General features: G+C 40.7%; 2 protein-coding genes and 3 non-coding genes across 8 annotated transcripts; 1 reads left to right on the top strand and 4 right to left on the bottom strand.

The window, feature by feature from the left end:
* Positions 1 to 1509: 1509 nt before the first annotated feature.
* trnap-agg (transfer RNA proline (anticodon AGG)) lies at positions 1510 to 1581 on the bottom strand. Its single transcript has one exon. It is a non-coding gene; the product is annotated as a tRNA-Pro (tRNA).
* Positions 1582 to 2386: 805 nt separating this feature from the next.
* trnap-ugg (transfer RNA proline (anticodon UGG)) lies at positions 2387 to 2458 on the bottom strand. The gene has a single exon. It is a non-coding gene; the product is annotated as a tRNA-Pro (tRNA).
* Positions 2459 to 3455: 997 nt separating this feature from the next.
* trnap-agg (transfer RNA proline (anticodon AGG)) lies at positions 3456 to 3527 on the bottom strand. The gene has a single exon. It is a non-coding gene; the product is annotated as a tRNA-Pro (tRNA).
* Positions 3528 to 5175: 1648 nt separating this feature from the next.
* Positions 5176 to 8639, top strand: setd6 (SET domain containing 6, protein lysine methyltransferase). 3 transcript variants are annotated; one of them, XM_051382698.1, is made up of 9 exons: positions 5176 to 5294; positions 5703 to 5783; positions 6022 to 6166; positions 6254 to 6395; positions 6484 to 6678; positions 6788 to 6929; positions 7238 to 7418; positions 7930 to 8066; positions 8172 to 8639. In XM_051382698.1, exons 1-9 carry the CDS (start codon positions 5268 to 5270, stop codon positions 8517 to 8519), a joined length of 1398 nt encoding a protein of 465 aa, XP_051238658.1. In that variant the 5' UTR covers positions 5176 to 5267; the 3' UTR covers positions 8520 to 8639. The 3 variants fall into 3 exon arrangements, with proteins under 3 accessions (XP_051238658.1, XP_051238660.1, XP_051238659.1); XM_051382700.1 differs by lacking the exon at positions 5176 to 5294 and adding an exon at positions 5329 to 5350; XM_051382699.1 differs by lacking the exon at positions 5176 to 5294 and adding an exon at positions 5372 to 5527.
* Positions 8640 to 9082: 443 nt separating this feature from the next.
* Positions 9083 to 19272, bottom strand: cetp (cholesteryl ester transfer protein, plasma). 2 transcript variants are annotated; one of them, XM_051382691.1, is made up of 18 exons: positions 19170 to 19272; positions 18219 to 18423; positions 17165 to 17279; positions 16930 to 17061; positions 15111 to 15181; positions 14824 to 14911; positions 14650 to 14719; positions 14485 to 14545; positions 14063 to 14154; positions 13641 to 13740; positions 12692 to 12771; positions 12063 to 12113; positions 11812 to 11964; positions 11223 to 11290; positions 10654 to 10696; positions 10020 to 10092; positions 9723 to 9808; positions 9083 to 9624 (listed from the first exon to the last, which is right to left on the bottom strand). In XM_051382691.1, the coding sequence occupies exons 2-18, from the start codon at positions 18364 to 18366 to the stop codon at positions 9547 to 9549; spliced, it is 1509 nt and encodes a 502-aa protein (XP_051238651.1). In that variant the 5' UTR covers positions 18367 to 18423; positions 19170 to 19272; the 3' UTR covers positions 9083 to 9546. The 2 variants fall into 2 exon arrangements, with proteins under 2 accessions (XP_051238651.1, XP_051238650.1); XM_051382690.1 differs by having other exon boundaries at positions 19068 to 19250.
* Positions 19273 to 22051: the final 2779 nt, after the last annotated feature.

The following is a 22051-nucleotide window of genomic DNA, read 5'->3' as shown; positions in this document are numbered from 1 at the left end:
ATAAACGTTTAAACTTTTGTCAAAATGGATGCTGAACATCGTTAGATCAGTTAGATTCTCCACAGTTCAATCCGTCACTTTATTTAATGGAAACTATGAACACCAAAGTATAACATTAATACATTCAGACTTACCGACATGGTAAACAACAAAGACGGAAAAAAGCGATCGAAAAGTCGGTGCGTTCCATGTCCTCCATTATTTATATTCCTTTAGTCCGTAAGTGTCCACTGATCAAAAGAATCAAAGGATTTCATTCAAATTAATTTAGAGTTGTGAATATTATCATGTGAAGTCGGTTGCTCACTGATTGTACGCCGCCTGCCGTAAAAATCTTCACCACCTGAAATTTACTGTAAGTTGTCAAATTTACCCTACCCGACGGACCCGACGGCGAGCGCTACAATGCTTTACTGCCTGTAAAAAGTTAATAAAACGCTGTGGTGGGTTTTTTTTTCACGTTTCCAAAAGACGAGGCTTCAACTCTACCAAAACAACAGTCCAAGTGTATTTTTCTCAATTTGTTTGGCAATAATTTAAACAATTAACTAAAAAAATAACAGCTCTGTGAATATAAGGGACAGTCGAAATGAAACGCAGCAGTACACATATATCCGCTCGCTTGACTCAGTCATGTTAGGTGTCAAATTAAACTAGAGAAGCTCATCTTTCTGCTGATACCAAGCAAAACATTATCCGACCTAACCAGCTCATGTCAGCCCCGTAGCAAAGACGCAGCAAAATTTAGCATTTTATCGTCAAAATGTGAAATTCTGTGTTTATGTCTCAATATTCCATCAAATAACAAAGCAATTGTCATCAACTTTTTTTACTTTGGGTATGTCTTTTTAGGCGTTTTTTTCTGAAAATATGAATAGGGCTTAAGAGGTTAACAGAACTCAAGAGAAGCAGTACAATTAAAGAGGTTTTGCATCTGAGATTTGTGCTAAAGAAATTAAACGCCTGTCCCAAATAGACGCTTGTCCCAAATAAAGGCAAATCGGTGATTTAAGCAAATAAACGTCCGGGCTATTATTAGAAGTTTTATGGTATTACAACTTAAGAGATCCCCTCCAGACATGTATTAAGAAAGTTACGAATCTCCTCCTATCTCATTAAAATGACAGAATCTATGAATATGCATATGTTCATTTCTAAGGTTTTCCTGCTGGACACAAGATGTCTCCTACTTCACTGTAAAGTCCATTCTCAGAGGATGTGCACTGGTGGCTTCAAGTTTCTACATCACACTGTACAAGTTGCATACTGGACCAGGACTGACTTCAAACTGTTTGTGAAGTCAAAATCAGATTTTCAGTGAGCACAGAGAAACAATCTACTTTTAGCAGATGTGATAATATCCTTCGAGTGTCAAACTCTACACATGTATATTTACTGATGGAGGTTTTCTGTATTAAATAGGTTGCAGTTATGAAAAACACATTTTGTCTCAGAAACAAACTCTACAATAGCTCCTTGTGTTTCTGTGACCCCCAGATATTAAAAACAGGGCTCGTCCGGGATTTGAACCCGGGACCTCTCGCACCCTAAGCGAGAATCATACCCCTAGACCAACGAGCCTTAATGTCCAGCTGTTTACAGCTGTGGTTCTATGCTTCTAAGACCTGTGCTCAAACATCAGGGTGATGATGTGGCAACTTGGGACACCTCATATTATATAGTCTAACAGCACCCTCTGGTGGTCATAATTATATGGTCATCTTACTGTGACATTGAACCCTAAAAGCACTGAAACTGCACCTCTTTAATATCTAAACGTTAAGGTAGGGTTAAAAGTCAGCTAAGTAAACCAAGAACTAAGGAGCAGAATATTTCCACTTTTAAGATCATGGTGATCAATGAGGTCCAGTGTGTAGGATTTAGTGGCATCTATCGGTGTAGTTGCACATTATAATGCCTCACCCTCCTGTTCTTAGTATGTAGGAGAAACTATGGTCGCCCCGAAACTCACAAAAAATGTATCTATCTAGAGCCAGTATTTGGTTTGTCCGTTCTACAGCGTGTTAAGAAAAGACAGTTGAAATGTGGTGAGACTTAAGCACATAAAGTGGTGGGTAGAGTACTGAAAGTCTATTCTCAAGTTAAAGTACAATTGCTCCCATAAAATATGACTAAGGTCAAAGTGAAAATGAACATTTAAGAAGCCTACTCAAATAAAAATAAAAAAGAAATACCTGGTCACTAAAGTACTCAAAGTATAAGTTACTTTTGTGATTTTGGTATAGAAAGTGTGGCTTTGGTCTGTCATTGTACTGCAAAAATGTACTCAAGTAAAGAGTAAACCTGCAGGCTGTGTGTTGTCACTTTTGTCTCAGAAATAAACTTTACAGTAGAACATTTCTGTGACCCCAAGGGGTTAAAAGGAGGGCTCGTCCGGGATTTGAACCCGGGACCTCTCGCACCCAAAGCGAGAATCATACCCCTAGACCAACGAGCCAACTTATATGAATATTCACAGCTGTTTGTCGGTACCACAAGGCTTGAACTCTTCAACTTGATGTTGCATTTTGGTGTCCTGCACCTCATCTTGACAAAGCATGTCACTTGTGAGACAGCCCATCATTGAAATTCAGGAAATTAAAATCAAGTAAGAATCTCAAGTATAACCTTAATGAGAAGATGAAACCATACTATCTTCACTTGTTGCGGCAGTTTACTTCCCCCAAACGCAAATTCAGAAAGTGCACTGCAGGATTATGTCCTAGGTGTATACATGCATGTATATATGTATACAAATATTTTATTTTATATGTGATTATATGAATTTGGTTATATTTTTCTATGAGTGTATCATGAGAGAACTACAAGCTTTTATTTTGTTATTCAACCTTGTGTTGTATGATGATAAACACATTTTCTCGATTCTTTGAGATTGTAACTCCCTCGTTTTACCATCTCCAAGAGCAAAGGAAAAGGTAGAGTAACTGTACCAAGTCTCATATTTTCCAACCACTTAAAGGTCCAGTGTGCAACATTTAGGAGGATCTAAAATCTGAAAATAAGAATTGTTGTGGTTTTGGAATGTTAAAATGAGACGTTTTATCTACAGAAGCCGGGAACCGAGAATCATACCCCTAGACCATATTAGACCCTAATAATAATTTTTTTTACCAAACACCCCCTTTTTTATATTTTTACTATTGTTATTCTATGTTCATCCTACTGTGCCTAATAATAGCCTCTAATATTGATGTAGGAAAAACAAAAATAATCCTGAGAGGATAGCTACACTGTTTCTTAACTAAGACAAAGCTGTGTAGAAGACCACCACAGAGTGGTAGAACATTTGCAGACAGTAGATAGAGGGATCACTTCAACAATGTCATTGGACAGTACAATGTCCAGCTCCAGCTTCTTTGTTTTGACATAAGAACCTCATCATATTTTTAAGAGCTCCAGTGTGCACTCCAACAATGTTCAGGATTAAGAAAGCAGGGCTCGTCCGGGATTTGAACCCGGGACCTCTCGCACCCTAAGCGAGAATCATACCCCTAGACCAACGAGCCATATAAGTAAAGGGAAACAGAGTGATATTGTCACTTGAACACTTGAACTCCACATTTATCTACTCTGGCCCTTGAGCACTTGTCTTCTGAACTCTTCACAGAATTCTCCTTTAGTGTTGCTCATCTCTGGCATTACTTGCTGACATCAGACGCCTCTGCCAGCTGACTTGACCACTTTCTGTAACAGTGTAAGAAAGACATAGACTTAACCTAATTTGGTAGTGTATTTAGATGCATATGGTTTGCTAAAGCACAGTGTATTTACATGCCAGATAATAACAGCCTCGTATATTTCCATATAGAGTCTGTTGTGGCCAGAGCGATCATCTTCGCTGTCACATGCTGGGGCAGTGGACTGAAGGTCGCAGACACTAACAGAATAAATAAATGTATCAAGAGGGCCGGTGATGTCATGGGGGAGGAGCTGGACACCCTGACGACTGTGGCTGAGAGGAGGATGCTGTCCAGGCTACAGTCTATCTTGGACAATGTCTCACATGTCTGTCACCCAGATGCACCACAGAGCGCCACAGGAAATCATTCCTGCCTGTGGTCATCAAACTCTACAACGCCTCCCTCAGAGAGTCAGACACCCCCTCTCTGTAATCTGACCTCAAACACAGACAATCATTTTTGCACTTTTTACACATTTTAAACTGTACATTTTACCTTTATATATATATATATATATATATATATATATTTATAGGTATTCTTAATATATTATATGTTGTATGTATATCTGGAGTTTGTAACGAAAGTCATTTCCCCCTGGGATTATTAAAGTATTTCTGATTCTGATTCTGATAGGAAATTTCATCCTGCAAAGATGGCTACCCACCTCAGCATGCAATGGAGTAACCTTTCTTTTGTGTCATGTTTTATAGGCTCAGAGGATCCCAGTCCCACTTCAGCGTTCTGTCTAGTGTAGTAGTGGGTGAATGAAGTGCACAACCACAAAGTACTGTCACAATATATGACATATTGTCTTACTGTGTCATGAATAATGCTTATTGTATTCCCTTTTTCTACTGATCCAGTTTAAGTCAATTTAGTTTTTGCATCACAATTTTAATTTTTTTTAATTGTGATGATGTGACATTTGTTGAGGTCTGTACCAAACAAACATGTTTTCATACATCTGGGGAAGAAGATTTGTAGGCCAGAGCATCTCTGCAAAGCTTTTTTATCACACACCTTATCTTCATCAAAAAATTGCAGCTTCTGTGGTTTAAATATTGTACGTGGTCACATTGTGATTTCAGTTATATTTGTATTAATTGTGCAGTCCTATATTAAACCAAATATTTGTATTTGTATGAACATCATTTGTAAGGAATAGCATCTGTGCTAATGCACCTATTTCTGTCACACATCAGTCATTCATTAGTAATACAATCATACCATGAGTGCCAGTAATAGTGACTGAGACACAGGATTCATTAATGCCCTGAACTTACACTGTTAGGCAATAAATAGCTTTGCATGTAGTATTCACTTTCATTTTGCTTGTTTGTAATACACACTTATTACACAAACTCCCTCATCGGAAGCCAGATACAAACTCACACCATAAAATGTTTTGTCTACGTGCCATATTATGTAGCTGTAGTCGCTGCCTACAAGTCACCGTTTAGGTCAAACTTAACCCACGTTTCGTTCCCAGTCCGCATGTCCGCATGCTGGAGTTAGCTTTGTGCTAATAGAGTATCTGCGCCTGCCTGCTGTCTCATTTACAAGATGGCAACCGAAGCGAAACGACCTAAGGTTACAATTGAATCAGTTTGAACGCAGCGGACAGAAAGCTGTACCTGTTTGTATAAGTGTGTGTGTGTGTGTGTGTGTGTGTGTGTGTGTGTGTGTACACAAGCTAACGTTTAACTGTAGCCACAGGCAGCTTCGTGCGTGTGGTTTCATCCTGTGCTGTCTGTGTGTAACAGTATGTGTGCTAAAGTTAGGGACAATCTACTGAAGCTAGCCAGCTGAAGTTAGTAACGCAGGTAGTCACTGTAGTTGTCTGATAGCAGCTTGTGTTAAAAAGTCCACTGTCAGCAGATGAATGTGAAAACATCCTTCTAGTGTCAAACTCTGCACAGACAGCATTCAGACAGCACACTGTAGGGACTGCAAGAGAAGTAGAGAGACTTACATTGTGTTTCATCCATGCACTGACAGGTAGCTGGTGGTTCAGAGCTCAGTCCCCTGCAGGACTTTCTACAGTGGTGCGACAGAGTCTGCTTGGTACTCAGCAGTAAGGTATGTTATAACAACCTGCAGTAGACTGCCAGGATTGTCCCACAGAATGACATATCTCTGGGACTGTCTCTCAGTTAGCCAGCCTATGATCTGTTCTTTCCTGCCATTTTTAATTGTTTAGTATTTAACACAAGTTTGAATCCTGTGCACTTTTCTTTAGCTGAATTGATCACAGTCTCCCGAACCATCTCTACAGAGGGCAGCTTCATGTCTTCATCTCTTCTCTCTTTCCCTCTAGGTGTGTGTGAGTAAAGAGGGAACAGTGGCTGAGTATGGGATGCTGGCAAAGGACAACATAGAGGAGGGGGAGGTTTTATTCACCATCCCCAGATCAGCTCTTCTCCACCAGGGAACAACCAAGATCTCAGCCCTGCTGGAGAAAGGTAACAGTTTTAATTACAAATACGTTTCCCAACCATTGAAACTGCCTGCATTTGTAACTTCTTTGTTTTTCTTTTTGTGCTTCACAGAGAGGGCTTCTCTAGAGAGCCCGTCTGGCTGGGTTCCCCTTCTGCTGGCTCTGCTGTATGAGTATACGTCCTCACAGTCCCACTGGAAACCCTACCTCTCCCTGTGGACCGACTTCAAGGCACTGGACCACCCCATGTTTTGGTAAGAAACCTGTTTAAATCAGCATCTAACCCCCAGTCTAGAGATCACCTTCTGCTGCTGTGTTAAAACGTATAGTCCATCCGTTCAGGTCTAAAGAGGAGAGAGACAGACTGTTGAGGGGAACAGGTATTCCAGAGGCTGTGGACACAGACCTGGCTAACATCCAGAGGGAATACACAGACGTGGTTCTTCCCTTCATTACCAAGCATCCCGACCTCTGGAACCCTGACACACACACTCTGGAGCTGTACAAACAGCTGGTGGCCTTTGTCATGGCTTACAGGTTAGTCCGCAAAATACAAAAACAAATACACTCATGTACACAAAGTTTCTGGATCACGTTTTCCTTGTCTCCTAAATTCACCCATGTCATCTCCTTCGTCTCTCTGTAGTTTCCAGGAGCCACAGGAAGAGGAGGACGATGAAGAGGAAGAGGAGGAGGGGGAGAAGGCTGCCAACCCACCGATGATGGTTCCTATGGCAGACATGCTTAATCACGTGTCCAATCACAATGCTAATCTGGAGTTTACACCAGTGAGGGGACACATCCACTTCTAATAATGACACTTTCTTGTTTTCAAAGTCGAGATTAGTCTAGATAGTTTGTTGTTTGGTTTGAATAGCTTCTCATCTGAAAACGCATCACTGAGAAGTGCAGAGTTTTTGTTTTTTTGTTAATTGAAAAGTATATTTGACATTGAGACTTAACTTGTGTATTAACTCTCCCTTAATGGAGTGTCAGTTTCTTAGAATATTTCAGTTTTTTCTGACTTTCTATTGTTTGTATTGAACTGTCCTTGTCCCCTTCCTCTCTCATTCTCTCTACACTCCGTCTTTCCCAGGACAGTTTGAAGATGGTTTGCGTGCGCCCCATTCATAAAGGCGAGGAGGTATTTAACACCTACGGGCAGATGGCCAACTGGCAGCTGCTGCATATGTACGGTTTCACAGAGCCGTATCAAAGCAACAGCAACGACACCGCTGACATCCCCATCACCAACCTCTACAAAGCCGCCACACAAGGTGACACATTACAGCACCACAGGAGAGTTAAAGAAACAAGATAGACGTTGGAGCACAAACCACTTTAACCAAGCAAATAATGACTCAGTGGGAACAGTTTAGTGAGGAGGTGATACATGAGGGCAAGTTGTCATTAAGGACTATATAAATGAAGAGGAACCACTGCCTGTCACATCTTACTGTTACAGATGTCCAAGTTTAGGAGAAAATAAGTTATTTTCTCAGTAGAATCATGTTATTTTCAATGACTAGTTCAGCCCTGTTCGGATTCTGTGACTGTGGGGAGCAAACCCAGATGTTCTCTAAATGGTCCGTCAATGGTGACTGGGTCACTTTACTCAACCATTAAATGTGGCTTTTAACTGGTTCAGCTGCCCTCTGTAGACCTTCTTCTTTGTCTACTACGTTCTTAGAATTCACCCTTAATTTAGTGGAAGATAACATTCAGGAAATGGTGGACCCAATTACAAGCCTGTTGCTTTGTGCCCCCCCCCCATGCTCCTGTTCCCAGGTATTCAGTCTGATTCGGACCGGCAGCTGTTGGACGAGCAGTGGGAGATGCTGTGTGAGATGATGCAAGAGAAAGCAGCCTTTGTCTTTGGCAAACAGGGCTGCCTTACAGACACAGAGCTGCATACTGTGCTCAAGGTGAGGGAGTAGACACTGCACCAAACCTGGAAATACACACCAGAGACCACTCTGTCGAGGAATGACTGTTACTGGGAACCTAACTCTTGCTTTGTTTATCTTCAGGTGCTGTGCATGTCTAAGGAAGAGTTCGCAGAGTTCAACGATAATGAAGGATGGGAGGAAGATGAAGAGGAAGACGAGAAGATCTCCCTTGCTTTCTCTAACGAGGGTCTCCCTGGGTTAAAGGCTTCATGGAAAGGACTGATTCACGAAGCAGCCCGTCTGACTGTGAGGTCCTATGGAGACGATCAGGAGGGGAAGAGGGAGGGAGGGGATGTGGACAGAGACAAGGCGCTGATAGAGAACATGGTGGCACTTGCAGGACTGAACAGCAGGCGGCAGAATGCACTGCAGGTACGCTACGGACAGAAAAGCATCCTGCACAGACTGATGGCGCTCACTCAGTCGTGAGTTCAGCTGCAGCAGTGAGCGGGACCACAGGCGGAGTTTGTTTTTTTTATCTCAAGGGGGAAAACTAAAATGTCTCCCTCAGAATACACAGTCAATAAATGTTTTTTTCCTGAAAACTGATCTGATTTTGAACACTCCTTGTTTCACACTGATTTTAACACTACACACTATCAGTGTTAATATGTACAATTTCTGCTTTCTGCAAGGTACAAACCACCCAGACGCACACATAAGGAGGTATCTAACTGCACTTATTAGGACTCTGAGGTCATATCAGAGTGCACATGACGGTCTACAAAACTCATCGTCGCTGTTTTAAACTCCTTGAAAGTTCTAAATGATCTGACCGTGTTCTAAGATGGTCAGTGTTTACCAACAGTGGATCACTTCCTGGCTCTTCTTGCTATGTGAAAAACAAAAATCATTCTTAACATTTTATTCCAAATATGAGATGATAATTAATTTTATAATAGTCAGTTTGTGTCTTAACTGTTCTGCCTTTTGCTGGTCAACAAATAAAAGTGAAACCGATATAACCGATGAAGTGGAATCATTAAAATCACTTTGCTTCTTTCTCCAAACGCCTCTTAGTTCTTTATTTAAGTGATTACTCATTATACCCTCTCCAAACCCCCACAAAGACAGGTGATCTGTTCATTAAGCAAATGTATAAATACAAAAATCTTTACATTTAGGAAGCAAACTAAATGAAGAGTGGGAGTTAAACATTTAACCATTTCAATGTAAAGCCCTTTCAAATGTATTATCTGTCTCCAAACATGGTGTCATGCATTCATCACAGTCAGTGACAAGCTTGTCCGCAGCTTTATCTAGATTTTAAGGAAAGAGTTGAGCTAGTGCACAACAAATCAAAATACATAAAAATGTGCTACAACAATGCAACAGAGGCATGTTTTGTACGGCTTACTCATGTTGATAATCACTATAAAGGTACATTTTGTACTTGAGCAACACTTTTAGGCAAGTCACGAGCAAATCTGGCCCAAAATGTGTCAGGGTTGGCCAGTTACTGCAGTGTCTTCCTGAGGAACTCAACCAGGAGGTGATGGGGGAAACCAAAATCCATCTCAATCACCACAAAGCCCTGCAGCACAGAGAGGGACAGAGAGAGGCAATGTGACTGAAAAATACAACCCAAAGAGGAGCAAATAAAAAGAAAAAAAGTAAATAGAGAGCACTCACATCTCGAGGAAGCACCACTGGGTTAAAGATGTCGAATAGGTTAACTCCCTGTTTGTCCAACAGCCTGGTGATCTCGATCTCAAGAGCTGGAACACGCGCCACAGAAGTATTACAGAAAACCACATTACATACTAACTTGGCTTTACCTCTTTTACACAACTGGAATTAAATGAAACATAATGCAACATGTAACCATTACAGGTTCCACTTGCATCTCCTCAAAATACATTTTCCAAGTACTTTCAAGTTACTTAGTAGTGCTGTTGACCGTGACTGGTCTTGCACATTTTTTCTTACCAGACAGAACCTTGGGAATGCCAATCTTCTCCACGGCTTCTCTTATGAACTCCACCTGTGTCTGATCCAGCAGCTGCACACAGAGGGAGAGGTGACCTTACATTAACACATGGGCGTACTTTGAACAAGCGACAAAAATAATGTAAGTGGCGAGAGTAATTTTACTGATTACTAAGTGGTATCAGAAGAATAATCAATATACTACAATATGTGTCAGTTTCAACTAGAGTTTATACACAACAGACATACAGTTACTCAGTCAAATGTGGCCACGGTCAATTTGTGCAGTTTTTGTGCCAAATTGAAGTTTTCTGGTCTGTTAACTTTTGGGGATAGTGCTTTTATTTTGAAAGATTAGGTCAGGAAGTCTTACTGATGTTGACCACAGGTGGGTGATGCAGAGTTTGTTTCAGGATAAAGTGAAAGTGTTTCCCTCCATGTTCTGGAGCTCTGTAGTTCTATTGCAGCCTGAACTGAACTGCATTTAAATTGATCCCTTTATGTGAAATATCTCAAACATTTCCCATACCATTTATAATCAATGTGAAAAACCCCTGAATGCAGCTTTAAACTATAGTATAGTTTCACTGTGGTATTTTCCTCAACAAGAAAACTGTCAACTCAAAAACCTTACCGGTTGATTCTGTAAAGGCAGCTCAGCTTTGACTACAATGGTCCTGGAGAGGAAGGAGGATCAGAATCACACAGCAAGCATGGGACATGGACTAAGAATTTGACTTGATATAGTGGTAGATATACAGATATATTAGTAATGAACTGATCACTAGCCACTGAAAATAATGGGATATAGAGGCAGGAGCTGGAAGGCAATGAGTGTAGTAGGAGAACGACCAAACACGGCTGCACGGTCTACTATACAGCTCCTCAGTGCAGAGGGAGAATTATAGTTAGTTATTATAGTCCGATTATTACGTTATATCTTCGGTGGAAATGTTCCCATACTTCAGATTTTATCTTTCTAGTGCACATCGCCATGTTTCTCTTTTTATCCAACTAATGTGCATATACAACCAACTGGAACACCATGAATGCCTTTGGGGAAATGTGGCCCATTATCCTCATTTGAACCACTGCCGCATTTCACCTCTCTGCAGACAAACACTGTATAAAGTGGCTCATTTAGTGTCACCATCTGCCTATGCATGGCAGCAAGTTTGTAAAAATCAACCACAAAGGTCTTACTCTGTCGGGTTACCGTGCAGGAAGAGTTTCTTGTCAGCATAGGAAACTGTGACCTCCATGGCCACATCCTTAACATCAAAAACAAAGAGAGAAACATCACCGAAAACACACTCACATGGCAGACATAGGCACACATTGTCATATTATGTAACAAAGCCTCTGGCATCAATCAGCCAGTGACGTTACGTTTGAAGCAGACTACTCAACACAGTATCGACCTTCCAAAGCAGAACTATCTCGCCTAGATGTACTTATGCCTCACTAAATGCTGTGTGAGGCCTCGTTCCATTACACTAACTCTAAAACTTTATTGTAACTGGTCGCTTACTGCGACAATAAATGTAAAATATCCTATTTGAAAGAAACACAAACAGGCCTGTATGGATATCTTTTAATCTAGTTACTCAAATGAATAAACTGCTCTACAATATTTCACTGTTCTACACCACAGAGGAGGGAAACAGTGGTGTGGAGGAATTTTGTGTTTCGGTAGTGTTGGATGCATGGTCAGCACTCAAACATCACATTTTCTGCTTTCTTTAACTTTCTACCAGATGGCTGAAAATGTGCTGCCCCAAAATAATTGTACCGTTTCAAAGAAGAGTGTCGGTGTGTCTGGACTCCCACAGTGAAGCTGCCCAGAGGCCATGACCCAGACGGTCGTACCAATGGTGGAGGTGTTCAGGTGGGGAACTGATGAACTCCACACTCTTAGTTCAGGGGAACCAGATTCCAGCAGACACTGAACACACACACACACACACAAAATAATATGTGTCATTGGACAGGTGTATGTTTGTATTTGAGTGAGTTTAGGGATGAGGAGGTTTTCCATATTACCTTTCTAATAAATTCCGGCATGGCAGTGGAGAGACTTGTCTTGAAAAGTTCCTGAAATCACATTAATAAATATAATGTGAGAATGAGCTTAAAGAGAAGCAATTTTAGTTTAAACATCTGTGCCCATCTGGTTCTTGTCAGTAAAGATGTACACGTGCATAGCATATTTTATGTCTGCAGTGTTTTTCTCGTATTCAGAGCCAGGAGGCAGGGGCCAATCTAGAGAAATATTCATGGGGTAGCAGGAGGTACAATGGAGACTTTAAGGGGTGGTGATGCTGATTTAATCGAAAACAATCTCATATATCAATGCTTGAAAAAGCCCCCAAATGATGAAATTAGAACTCAAAAACATTACATCATTGTGGCACATTAGTAAAGCATTGAATAGAAATATCTAATAGAAATTAATAAATCGTTTTATTTCCAAATACATGTCTGTTTCAATGAACTTAACCTCTCACTTAGTCTAAAATGTGACCATAACAGACCACTGCCACTAAGAATATCAGTCAGATTTCTAATCTCTAAGCAGTTATTTCCATCAACAAGATACTGCACCCATGTATGATGTTAAATGCAGCCTGCCTGGATGTTCTACAGGCCATATTTGAAGGCGATGCACTTACAGTGAGCTCTGCTCCAGAAATGTTGAGTTGGAAACGGCCATCTTGGTGGGCAGCAGCAAGCATGGGGTTAAAGACCTGGTCTGGGGTTAAATGCAAATTATAGCTGTATAATTCATACACACACCAAACTACCCTGCTGCTATAAGCTGCTGTTCCTTGGCTACCGTACTGGAGGAGATTGTTATTTCTTACTGATTCAGCAATGTCTTTACAAAACATGGTGGACATGAAAACCACCTTACAAAATTAGTTCATAAGTTACTGTAGTGTATATATATATATATATATATATATATATATATATATATATATATATATATATACATATACACACATTATTATTATTTTATTTTATTTTATTTTATTTTTTTAAATCTAGTTAATACATCATTATACCACATGCACATTCTCAGGGGATGCCAACCTAAAAGTTGCTGTCTAAACTATATCAGTACCATCCTTACCACTACACTAGAACGCCATTGTTAGACAAGGCTTCATAACTCACGTTTTTAAAATTCTTTCTTTCCAAATACATCTGCACATATCAGCTGGGGTACGGACGAGGTCAGGGAAAGATTGTGATAATAGTAAATAAACTATGGTTAAAGTTAGGCAACATAAGCCTTAATAAAAGACACACTACTTCCTGCATTGGCACCAAACGTTGGCACTGGGCATAAAAGCCAGGCTGGGCTACGCAGATAGTATATCAACATCTAAATAGCGAGAGATTATTTTAATACAACTGATTTTGGTCTAGAGAAATGGATTGATCAACATATCTCGTTGTTATTAACGTCACACCTAGAACATAAGACTTACTAAACTTAGGATTGGGACATGCCACATTCACATACCACAGCGGACACATCTTTTAATGTACCTTTCTTCTGTAATGTGCATGAAGTTCCACATTTCAAAAGCAAATGCAGTGGTAACTACTGACCTGACAACCAAAAGTAGAGCATCCTGTTTTCAGTCAGCTGACTGGGGTGGAAAACAGAGTCACTGATGACAGCGGAAGTGTTGTTGTACTTGGTCAGCCCCTGGAAGAAAGGTCGAGGGATGAACAGAGAGAGTATGAGCTTTAGATTCTTGTCTGCATATACACTCAGAACTCCTGCTATCAAAGAATGATACAGAGCGGACTGTGCAAAAGTGAATGGAGCTGAACAACAGCTGCGATTTCATTGAAAATTATATATCACAACCCAGTCTCCCATAAACTAATGTGGTGTCAATGTTTGACAGTGTTGACAGTTTCTCTATGTAACCGTAGTCTTTTGCCAGTCTTGACCTCTTCTAACTCACTTATAAACATCATTTTCAGAAGGTAAGGTTCTGACTGTATATACAGGTATTATTTACCTTGTGATATGATTCTATGTAGTTAGCAGTGATGGCAGGAGAAGCAGTAACACCGATATCCACACTGATGTTTCCATCAGTGAGGAAATGCTCTGTGAACACACACACACACACACACACACACACACACACACACACACACACACACACACACACACACACACACACACACACACACACACACACACACACACACTGTTAAGAGACATCCCAGATAAAATGTGAACATTTATTCATACAGTGTCAGATCAATATTTATCTAAATTATTTAATAATGATTATATTATATTTAATAATTAATGTAATGTTGTACACACACATGACCAAAGGAATGTGCTTTCTAAAAGATGTAAAGGTATCAGACTCTCTCTATTTTTCACACACACACACACACACACACACACATACACACGTACACACACCTGCTGTGTCTTGTATGAAGTCAGCCAGTATATTTGCCACCTTGTTGATCTCCTTACAAATCTGCAGAACCAAATAAGAAGACATGAAGACGCTAACTGTCAGTTTGTGGCGATTTACGCTGCCAGGCTGAAATTGTGTGTGAGTTCTGTTTCTCTTGCACTCACCTGTCCCTTTATGGCTACTCTGACGGTGAAGGTGATGAAGTTGGTGACAAGCTTTTTAAGCCAGTTCGGTCTGACCAACAACAGCAAACACACGTTAGCAGGGTCAGACACGGTTAGTATTACATAATGAAGATGCTTCTGCTGTTCTGCTCACGGTTCAGTTTGGTAACTTACTCTTTGTCTCCCTGCAGTTGCAGATGGAGCTTGTGAAAATTCAGATAACAGTCTGATGTGTCCGCTGCCACCTTCCCTCCTCCACAGTCTGACAGAGATAACAGAGAACATGATGAGAGGAGATATAAGGTGAGATGAAAGACAGTTAGTTGGTATCTATCTTTATTGTTCAGTGCTTGAATTGTAATGAAAAAGGTTCCCAGTGAGTACCGGCCCAGTTCAAGCACTATTCTTACTACAGTTTCTATCAAGCAGTCCCTGTGCACAGTACAAAATCAGATACTTACAAAGTTTGGGGTTGATTCCAAGATCAATCTGAGACTCAATTTCAAAGTCAATTGAATGTGTTACGTTGACACTATGAAAATGAAAAAGAAGTACAAATAAATACAATGATGTCACCATGGCTGAAAGTTCAACCCACAGAAAGTCAAGCTTAATCAACAGGAAACCCACAGAGAGGGGTGCTGCTGGTTGACTGACATGTAAGCAGTTAGAGCACAGCAACAGTGAACTAAAATACCAGCTGGAATTCTGAAGAGCAAAACAAGTGATATTGTGAGATAAACATAAATACTAAAACATAATGTAACAGCCGAGATAGAGAAGAATCACAAAGGCAGCAAACAAAGTGAATATAGCAATATCAAGGTACCACGAGGTATCCCAACCTTGATAAACACTCACTTGTGACAGTTGCATCTGATGGTGTAATATGCAGAAATCTAAAGGCTCTTATACACTCGCCGTTCCCGACCTGTAGCGCGACAATGTGACGTCACGGGAGCGCTGTGACTATTTATACTTGCGTGTGGTGGTCGTGACACTAGTTGCAGTCTTCTCCTGAACAGAGGTATCGCAACTGAGGAAAGGCTACCGACTTTGCTATTTCTACGCACTAGAAGAAGAAGAGGTCGTGGAGGTTCTTCCAAATTTTCCGGCATATGGCCTCCTCTTTTCTGGCACCTCTGGGCCTCTCTGTGTTCCTTCATTGAAGGATCGTACAGATGCCTGTAGAGGTGCTCTTGCTCGGAAAGCTTGCCCTCAAACTCGTCCATCTTCCTGTTTCCGCTTTGGCGCGCTTAGCTGAAAAAAAAGAGTGGTGCGCGACCTGGCCTTCCGACTCGTCGTGTAGCAAATGCCCAAAGACAAACTGGAACGCTATAAGTGGTAGTGGAAGTCAATTCTCACTGTTTTTTCACGTTGAGTTCAACTTTGGTGAACTCTGACCCACAAATCAGTGCTGTTGATAGCAAACCGCCTTCAAAGTGCTGACCCTGGAGGGAACGGAGAGTCCAAAATGGAGGAACATATTAGCTGTGCCACATTCCCTTTCTATTTAATCTCTTCAGTCATATAAACGGCTCCACAAAAGAGGAATAGTTTTGGGGAGTAGCTGGTTCAACTTCTTATGTAACAAATGTATCATCTCTTTGTATAAAGAGAATAAAGTTAATGTCTCATTGATGAAAGGTAACAGGTTTGCTAACTGACTGTTAGCATACAGTTAGCTCAGACTATTAACTCTTTATTAAACTCATAATTTTAGGCCTCTGGTCAGCTGCTGGTCTTAATTATTTGATTTATTTTTATTCCTACTATCTCAAGGGGTTTTAACTTGTATTATTTAGGCGATGTGTGTGCTTTAATTGCAATAACTTATGTCTTATAGTTTTTGTGGCTGAAACGTTCATTTGTAGTAGCTCGTGCACTGTCCACCATATTGTGCTTCTAGCTGGAGTGAAATGTGCTAGATAAATAAAGTTTTGCTTGCTTGCTTATGGAATGAAATAAAATCTGATCCTTAGAACAAAATGCCAGACTGGATTAAATGTGCTAGCATTTCCCACTGGTCAGTATACACTAATGGATACATACCTTTGAATATTATATTCCATGTCTGCCAATAGATCCTCCTAAATGTTACACAGTGGTCCTTTAAATAGACCTAACAGGACTAAAAATAACTAATACAGACTATTTTATGTTGTGTTTTAAATATGGGTTATTTTTCATCATGTGCTTTTCTAGTTTCTTTCACTGGGTTTGTACTGAGAGAATGACGAATGATGATGTGGGATGTTGCTCACACACACTCAGACTCACAGCCAGCCACCGTATCCATACTGGATGGTCCCTCTGAAGACTGCTGACACATTGCTTATTTTCATGCCGATGCCTTCACCTGGACGCAGTTCAAATTCACTCCGGCCAATCGACAAGTTGTGGATCTCCAAACTGGTGAGAAGCAATACATGATTTTAATACATTTTGTGTGTCCATCTGTGCATGTGTGTATATGAGTGTGTGTGTGTGTGTGTGTGTGTGTGTGTCCTCTTACTTTTCCAGACCATATATGACTTTGCCTATAAAGAGCAGGGATTTCTCTCCCCTTACATCTGGGTATCTGGCATGCTGGAACGCTGCCTCAATCACTTTAGTGGTTTTCTCATTCACTGCCGGCAGCACACAGACAAACAGACGTATGGTCAGACACACAGGTCCATGGCGGGGAAACACAAACACACACCTATAAGTGACTGTTTATTCATTCCATATTTCCACTTCCATATACCAAAAACAAACAGGTTACCTACTAGAAATCTTTTTCATAATAACATTACCACCATATTGAACCATCGGTCTATGCTGCACACATGTGAAACCTGACAGAGGCTAAAAGTTAGTGCTGCCCCCTATAGTCAACCAAGCTGTTGAATAGTAGAGTATTATTCAATCCACTTTTCATTAGTCGGACAGTCCCGTAAAAAAAAAGGTTGCCAAACTTCGTTAAGGAGTCACTGCGACTAAAGTATTGGGGGGATTGTTGCAACACAGACCTTTTCTCTTGTAACACAGCAAGTCAGGAAGTACGTAGAGGTCCTATTAGCTGACTGGTTGCTCCAAGAACGGGGGGAGGTTTGTTTACACTACTGGCATAGGAGCTTTGGACTGCTGGGAAGAGGAGAGCCTGTTAGACCCAGAGCCGGCCTAACAGGCAGCAGAACCGGGCTCACAACCTGCGAGACCGACACAGGCCGGTGATTTACAGTGGTTCTGACCAGGAGTTTAACCTTGTAGAGAGTTAATTTGTGAGTAACTGTTAACGTTTATACATTACCATCATGTTGAGACTGACTATTAGTCCACTAGGGAAGTCTTTATTGGAAGGCAGCCCTACTAAAAATTACATGGAACACTTTTTTGCAATGAGCTTCTGGAAATGTGGAGATTCATGGTTTTGATGTTGAGAATCACTTTCACTAACAATACCCCTGGAGTGAAATCCATCATAAATTCCTTTAAAGAGCAGTTCTGGTAGGTTGGTGAATGATGATTGAATGATGAATTGTTACATTGACTAAATACCAAAACAGGATAAAAGTCCCACTCACACACAACTGCTGCAGGGTAGGTGAGGCGACATACAGCTCCAGTGAATCTGTAGGCTGAAGCCGGGTCCTGCAGGCAGGCGTGGGACGCCCCAAACACAGATAGGAACAGGAGAAGGAGCAACAGCGGCGGGGAACCATCACAAGGCATTGTGGACGTGGATATTTCACCTCTCTGAAAGTCGGTTGAGGTTTTTTACCCTGTGGACTGTCAGCAGTTCACTGTAAGTTCATCAGTTGCCTCCTGAGTGGGCCTGAGCAGTATCTTATCCAATCCCAGTTCAGTTCCAGAGCCTTACAAATCCTTCTACTGGGTCCCTTTAAACTTGAATTCTGCTCTCACACAAATGAGACTATGATTTTAAAGATTTCAGCGAGCTTTTTTGACTTTCCTTGGTTCTCTCTGAGAGAACCCTACAGCCTACCAATCTTGTTCTTTCCACTGTCAGGGAGGGCTCTATGTACTGCAACTATCTAGTGGAAACCCTGTCCTTCATCCAATCAGAGACAGACAACTTGTGTGGTTCACACTTGATGGATGGGTAAACACTGAGTCACATTTGTGTTTTGCACAAGCTCCCCTGAAAGTAAACTGGTCAAAGTACAACCTTTCCTCTGATGATGTGAGTGCTACAAACACTGTATACACAAACTCTAAAGCAAATTCAAATCAAATACTGAGTAAAGGCATTTAAGGTTAAAATAAATGCTTTTTTTTCAATATATGGATTGCATTAAGGAAACTAGTACATGATAAACAGATGCAGAAACCTGACATATCAATAAAAAGTAGATTTTGTTGTAGGTTTTATAAAAATGTGGGGCAACAGTTATCACAACCAGTATACATACCCCACAAAGATGCCTTCAAAATGACCAGAAACAGTAAATCCTCACAGTAGCCTACATGAGTGATGAGTCGATAATGCGTCTGAACTTATTCTACTCTCTCACCAGGTGTAAAACGCTGCTATGCTCTGGTCCAACTCTCTCTGAACAGACTCTTTCAACAAGTGCTGGCTCACAGGGAAACTCAATACAGTGAATTGTTCATTCCCTGGTGGTGATCCCCCCCCCAGCTGAATGAGTTTGGTTTGAGAGGAAAGGGGAGGTACAGTAGGACACAGAGACAGACAACAAAGGGAGTAACTGATCTAGTTGGGGGTAGGTATAGGTGGGGGTGGGGGTCCGCAGGATTCCAACAGCAGGAGAAACTGATCTAGATGAAGGGTCTGTGTCTGTGTGTGTGTGTGTGTGTGTGTGTGTGTGTGTGTGTGTGTGTGTGTGTGTGTGTGTGTGTGTGTGACCTCGGGCACCATCTAGTGTGAGCACTGTTACAAACAACATGCTAAGAACAGGGTTATTACAGATCATTTATGGCGAGGACACAAACTGTAACATCCCACAAACACACACATGCAAAGGCTAGACTCTATTCTTTTATATTTATTTTATAATTAGGGATGCACGATCAGTCGATAAGATATTTGATAATTTAGCATTTTTATATTATAAAACGCAGTTCATAACCTGTAGTTGATGCACTCCTGCGGGTAAGAAAGGCTGAGATGTGGTGAGCAAAGATTGATGATTTAATATTCTACAGCTCTGAGCTAACAACAACAACAGCAACAACAGCTCTTACTCTTCTGATCTTCATTTATTTATATAAGTTCATTAAAAAACTTCACAAACTTGGCTTTTATAGAAAATCAATCATTTTGCATAAGAAGTCCAAATAAATTATTATTAATATCAACCGATAATTTATTGGCTGTAATTTAATAATCCCGATAATTTATAATAATGTAAAATTCCCATTATTTGACGATAATTATCATGCCTCCCTACTTATATGATGAATATGTTATGCCCCGAGGTTCTTCACCAAATCAAATTCCCATTAGCTATGTTGAAATAAGAATATTCCCCGTGTGATAATCCAAAATCTCCCTGTCCACACTCCCACAATCCTCTCTTCCTTCAGGGAGGACTCACATTCAGCATTGTAAGATGAGCTCGTTGATGTGCTAGCATTATGAGGCTCTGGATCCGTCAGATTGATGACATTTTAGTCAATCGTTAACTTGAAAAATGCTCTGTTTTACGCGGGACGGGGTTTAGAAAGGGTAAAGTCACAAACAGGGTTCATGATGTTTTTAGATCTAGACGGAAAAACCTTAACAACTACTGGAAGGATGGCCTTGAAATTCTGTTCTGACATTCGTGCTCCCCAAAGGATGAATCGTACTGACGGGGATCTAACTTAGGGATCCTCTGACTTTTCATTAAAGAACCAGTATGTGTGGATTTAGTGGCATCTAGTGGTGGATTTGAAGATTGCAACTAACTGAATAGCGCTTGCCTTCCAAGCCATAGAAGAAACTACAGTGGCCATGATACTTGCCCTGATAAAGGCCCTAATCTAGAGGCAGTGTTGGTGCTGGGCTACTGTAGAAACATAGAAGAGGGCCGGCTCCCTCTGTATATAAAAATAAAAACGAATCAACTTAACAGTCCATTAGTGACAGAGGTAACAAGTTTGCTAACTGACAGTTAACAGTTAGCCAGTTTAATTCAACTTTTAATTAAATCTTATGAAACTCAATTAACTCTTAATTTTTAGGCCTACTGGTCAAATGCTGGTCCAATGTGAAGGATTTAGTGGCAGCTAGTGGTGTAGGTACAGATTGCAACTCCCTCACACCCACCCTGCCTTTCCAAGCACGAGGGAAAAAATTCTCATTCTCATATTATACACTAATGAGAACATAACTATGAATATTATATTCCATCCTCCTGAATGTTACCACATATGAAGGTTTCCAGAAGATGTATTCTAATGAGTAATATTATATTGCTAATATTAAGCTATTCAGGGGTGTGGCTTTTGTTGAAATGTCTCAACAACTATTGGATACATTGCCATGACATTTGGTACAGTGATTCATGTTCCCCTCAGGATGAACTGCAATAACTTAATTTGGTTTAATACCAAAACTTTGTGCTGAGTGGTGTGTGTACATGGTGACAATGGTAAGCATTATATCTGCTGTCAATGGCATCAACATGTTGGCATGCACATTAGCACAGAGCTCAAAGCACTGCTGTGCCTATGTGCTAGTGATGAGTGAGTAAACCATTATCTGTATCTGTTCAACCAACTGAATTACCTGTACTCATAGTGGGCGGGGCTTAAACCTGAAGTTGTCAATTTAAGTCTGAAATTGATATGGGTTGATCAGTTGCTATATTTATTAAAAAAACGATGTACAGAAGTTCAGAGGTTCAGAGCAACGTATCTGATCACAAGAGTAAGAGAACTGTTCACAGAACAAGTTTTTGAAATACATTTTTTTTTCAAAAGATTGTTGTTTCAGCCGAGTAATCGCTCAACCCTACTATATACAGCCGCACAAAGCAGCCTGTATGCCTAGAGTTTTAGTCGTGTCTCAGGCAAATCAAACCTGTCTCATCTCGGAAAAACATGCAGGTTTCTGCATTCTCATTACACACACATACCTGACCTGTTATTACACACCATGCCAACCCCCTTATCATCCTAGCATCTGTACGTTTAAACGCCATCCAACCGTCCTGTCCCCTTGTAATATAATGTGAAACTGTACCAATTCTCCTATGATTGTCTCTTTTTGTAATATTTCTTGCAAATGAAAAAAAAACTATGAAGGTATGTAGGGGAGTCCTGGAGGTTGGGTCACACACAAACATAAGCACATGTCTGCAGCAAACTCTGCTTGTATGTGTAGTGGAGCTGGTACAACTTGAGTGTACTCAAGGTCAATATATTGTATCAGGTTACAGTAAATGTGTGC

This window comes from Dicentrarchus labrax, unplaced genomic scaffold (genome assembly GCF_905237075.1).
Source record: "Dicentrarchus labrax unplaced genomic scaffold, dlabrax2021, whole genome shotgun sequence".
In the NCBI taxonomy this organism is placed as follows: Eukaryota; Metazoa; Chordata; class Actinopteri; family Moronidae; genus Dicentrarchus; species Dicentrarchus labrax.
Note: the sequence above shows the minus strand (reverse complement) of the source record. Positions and strands in the feature narration are given on the sequence as shown.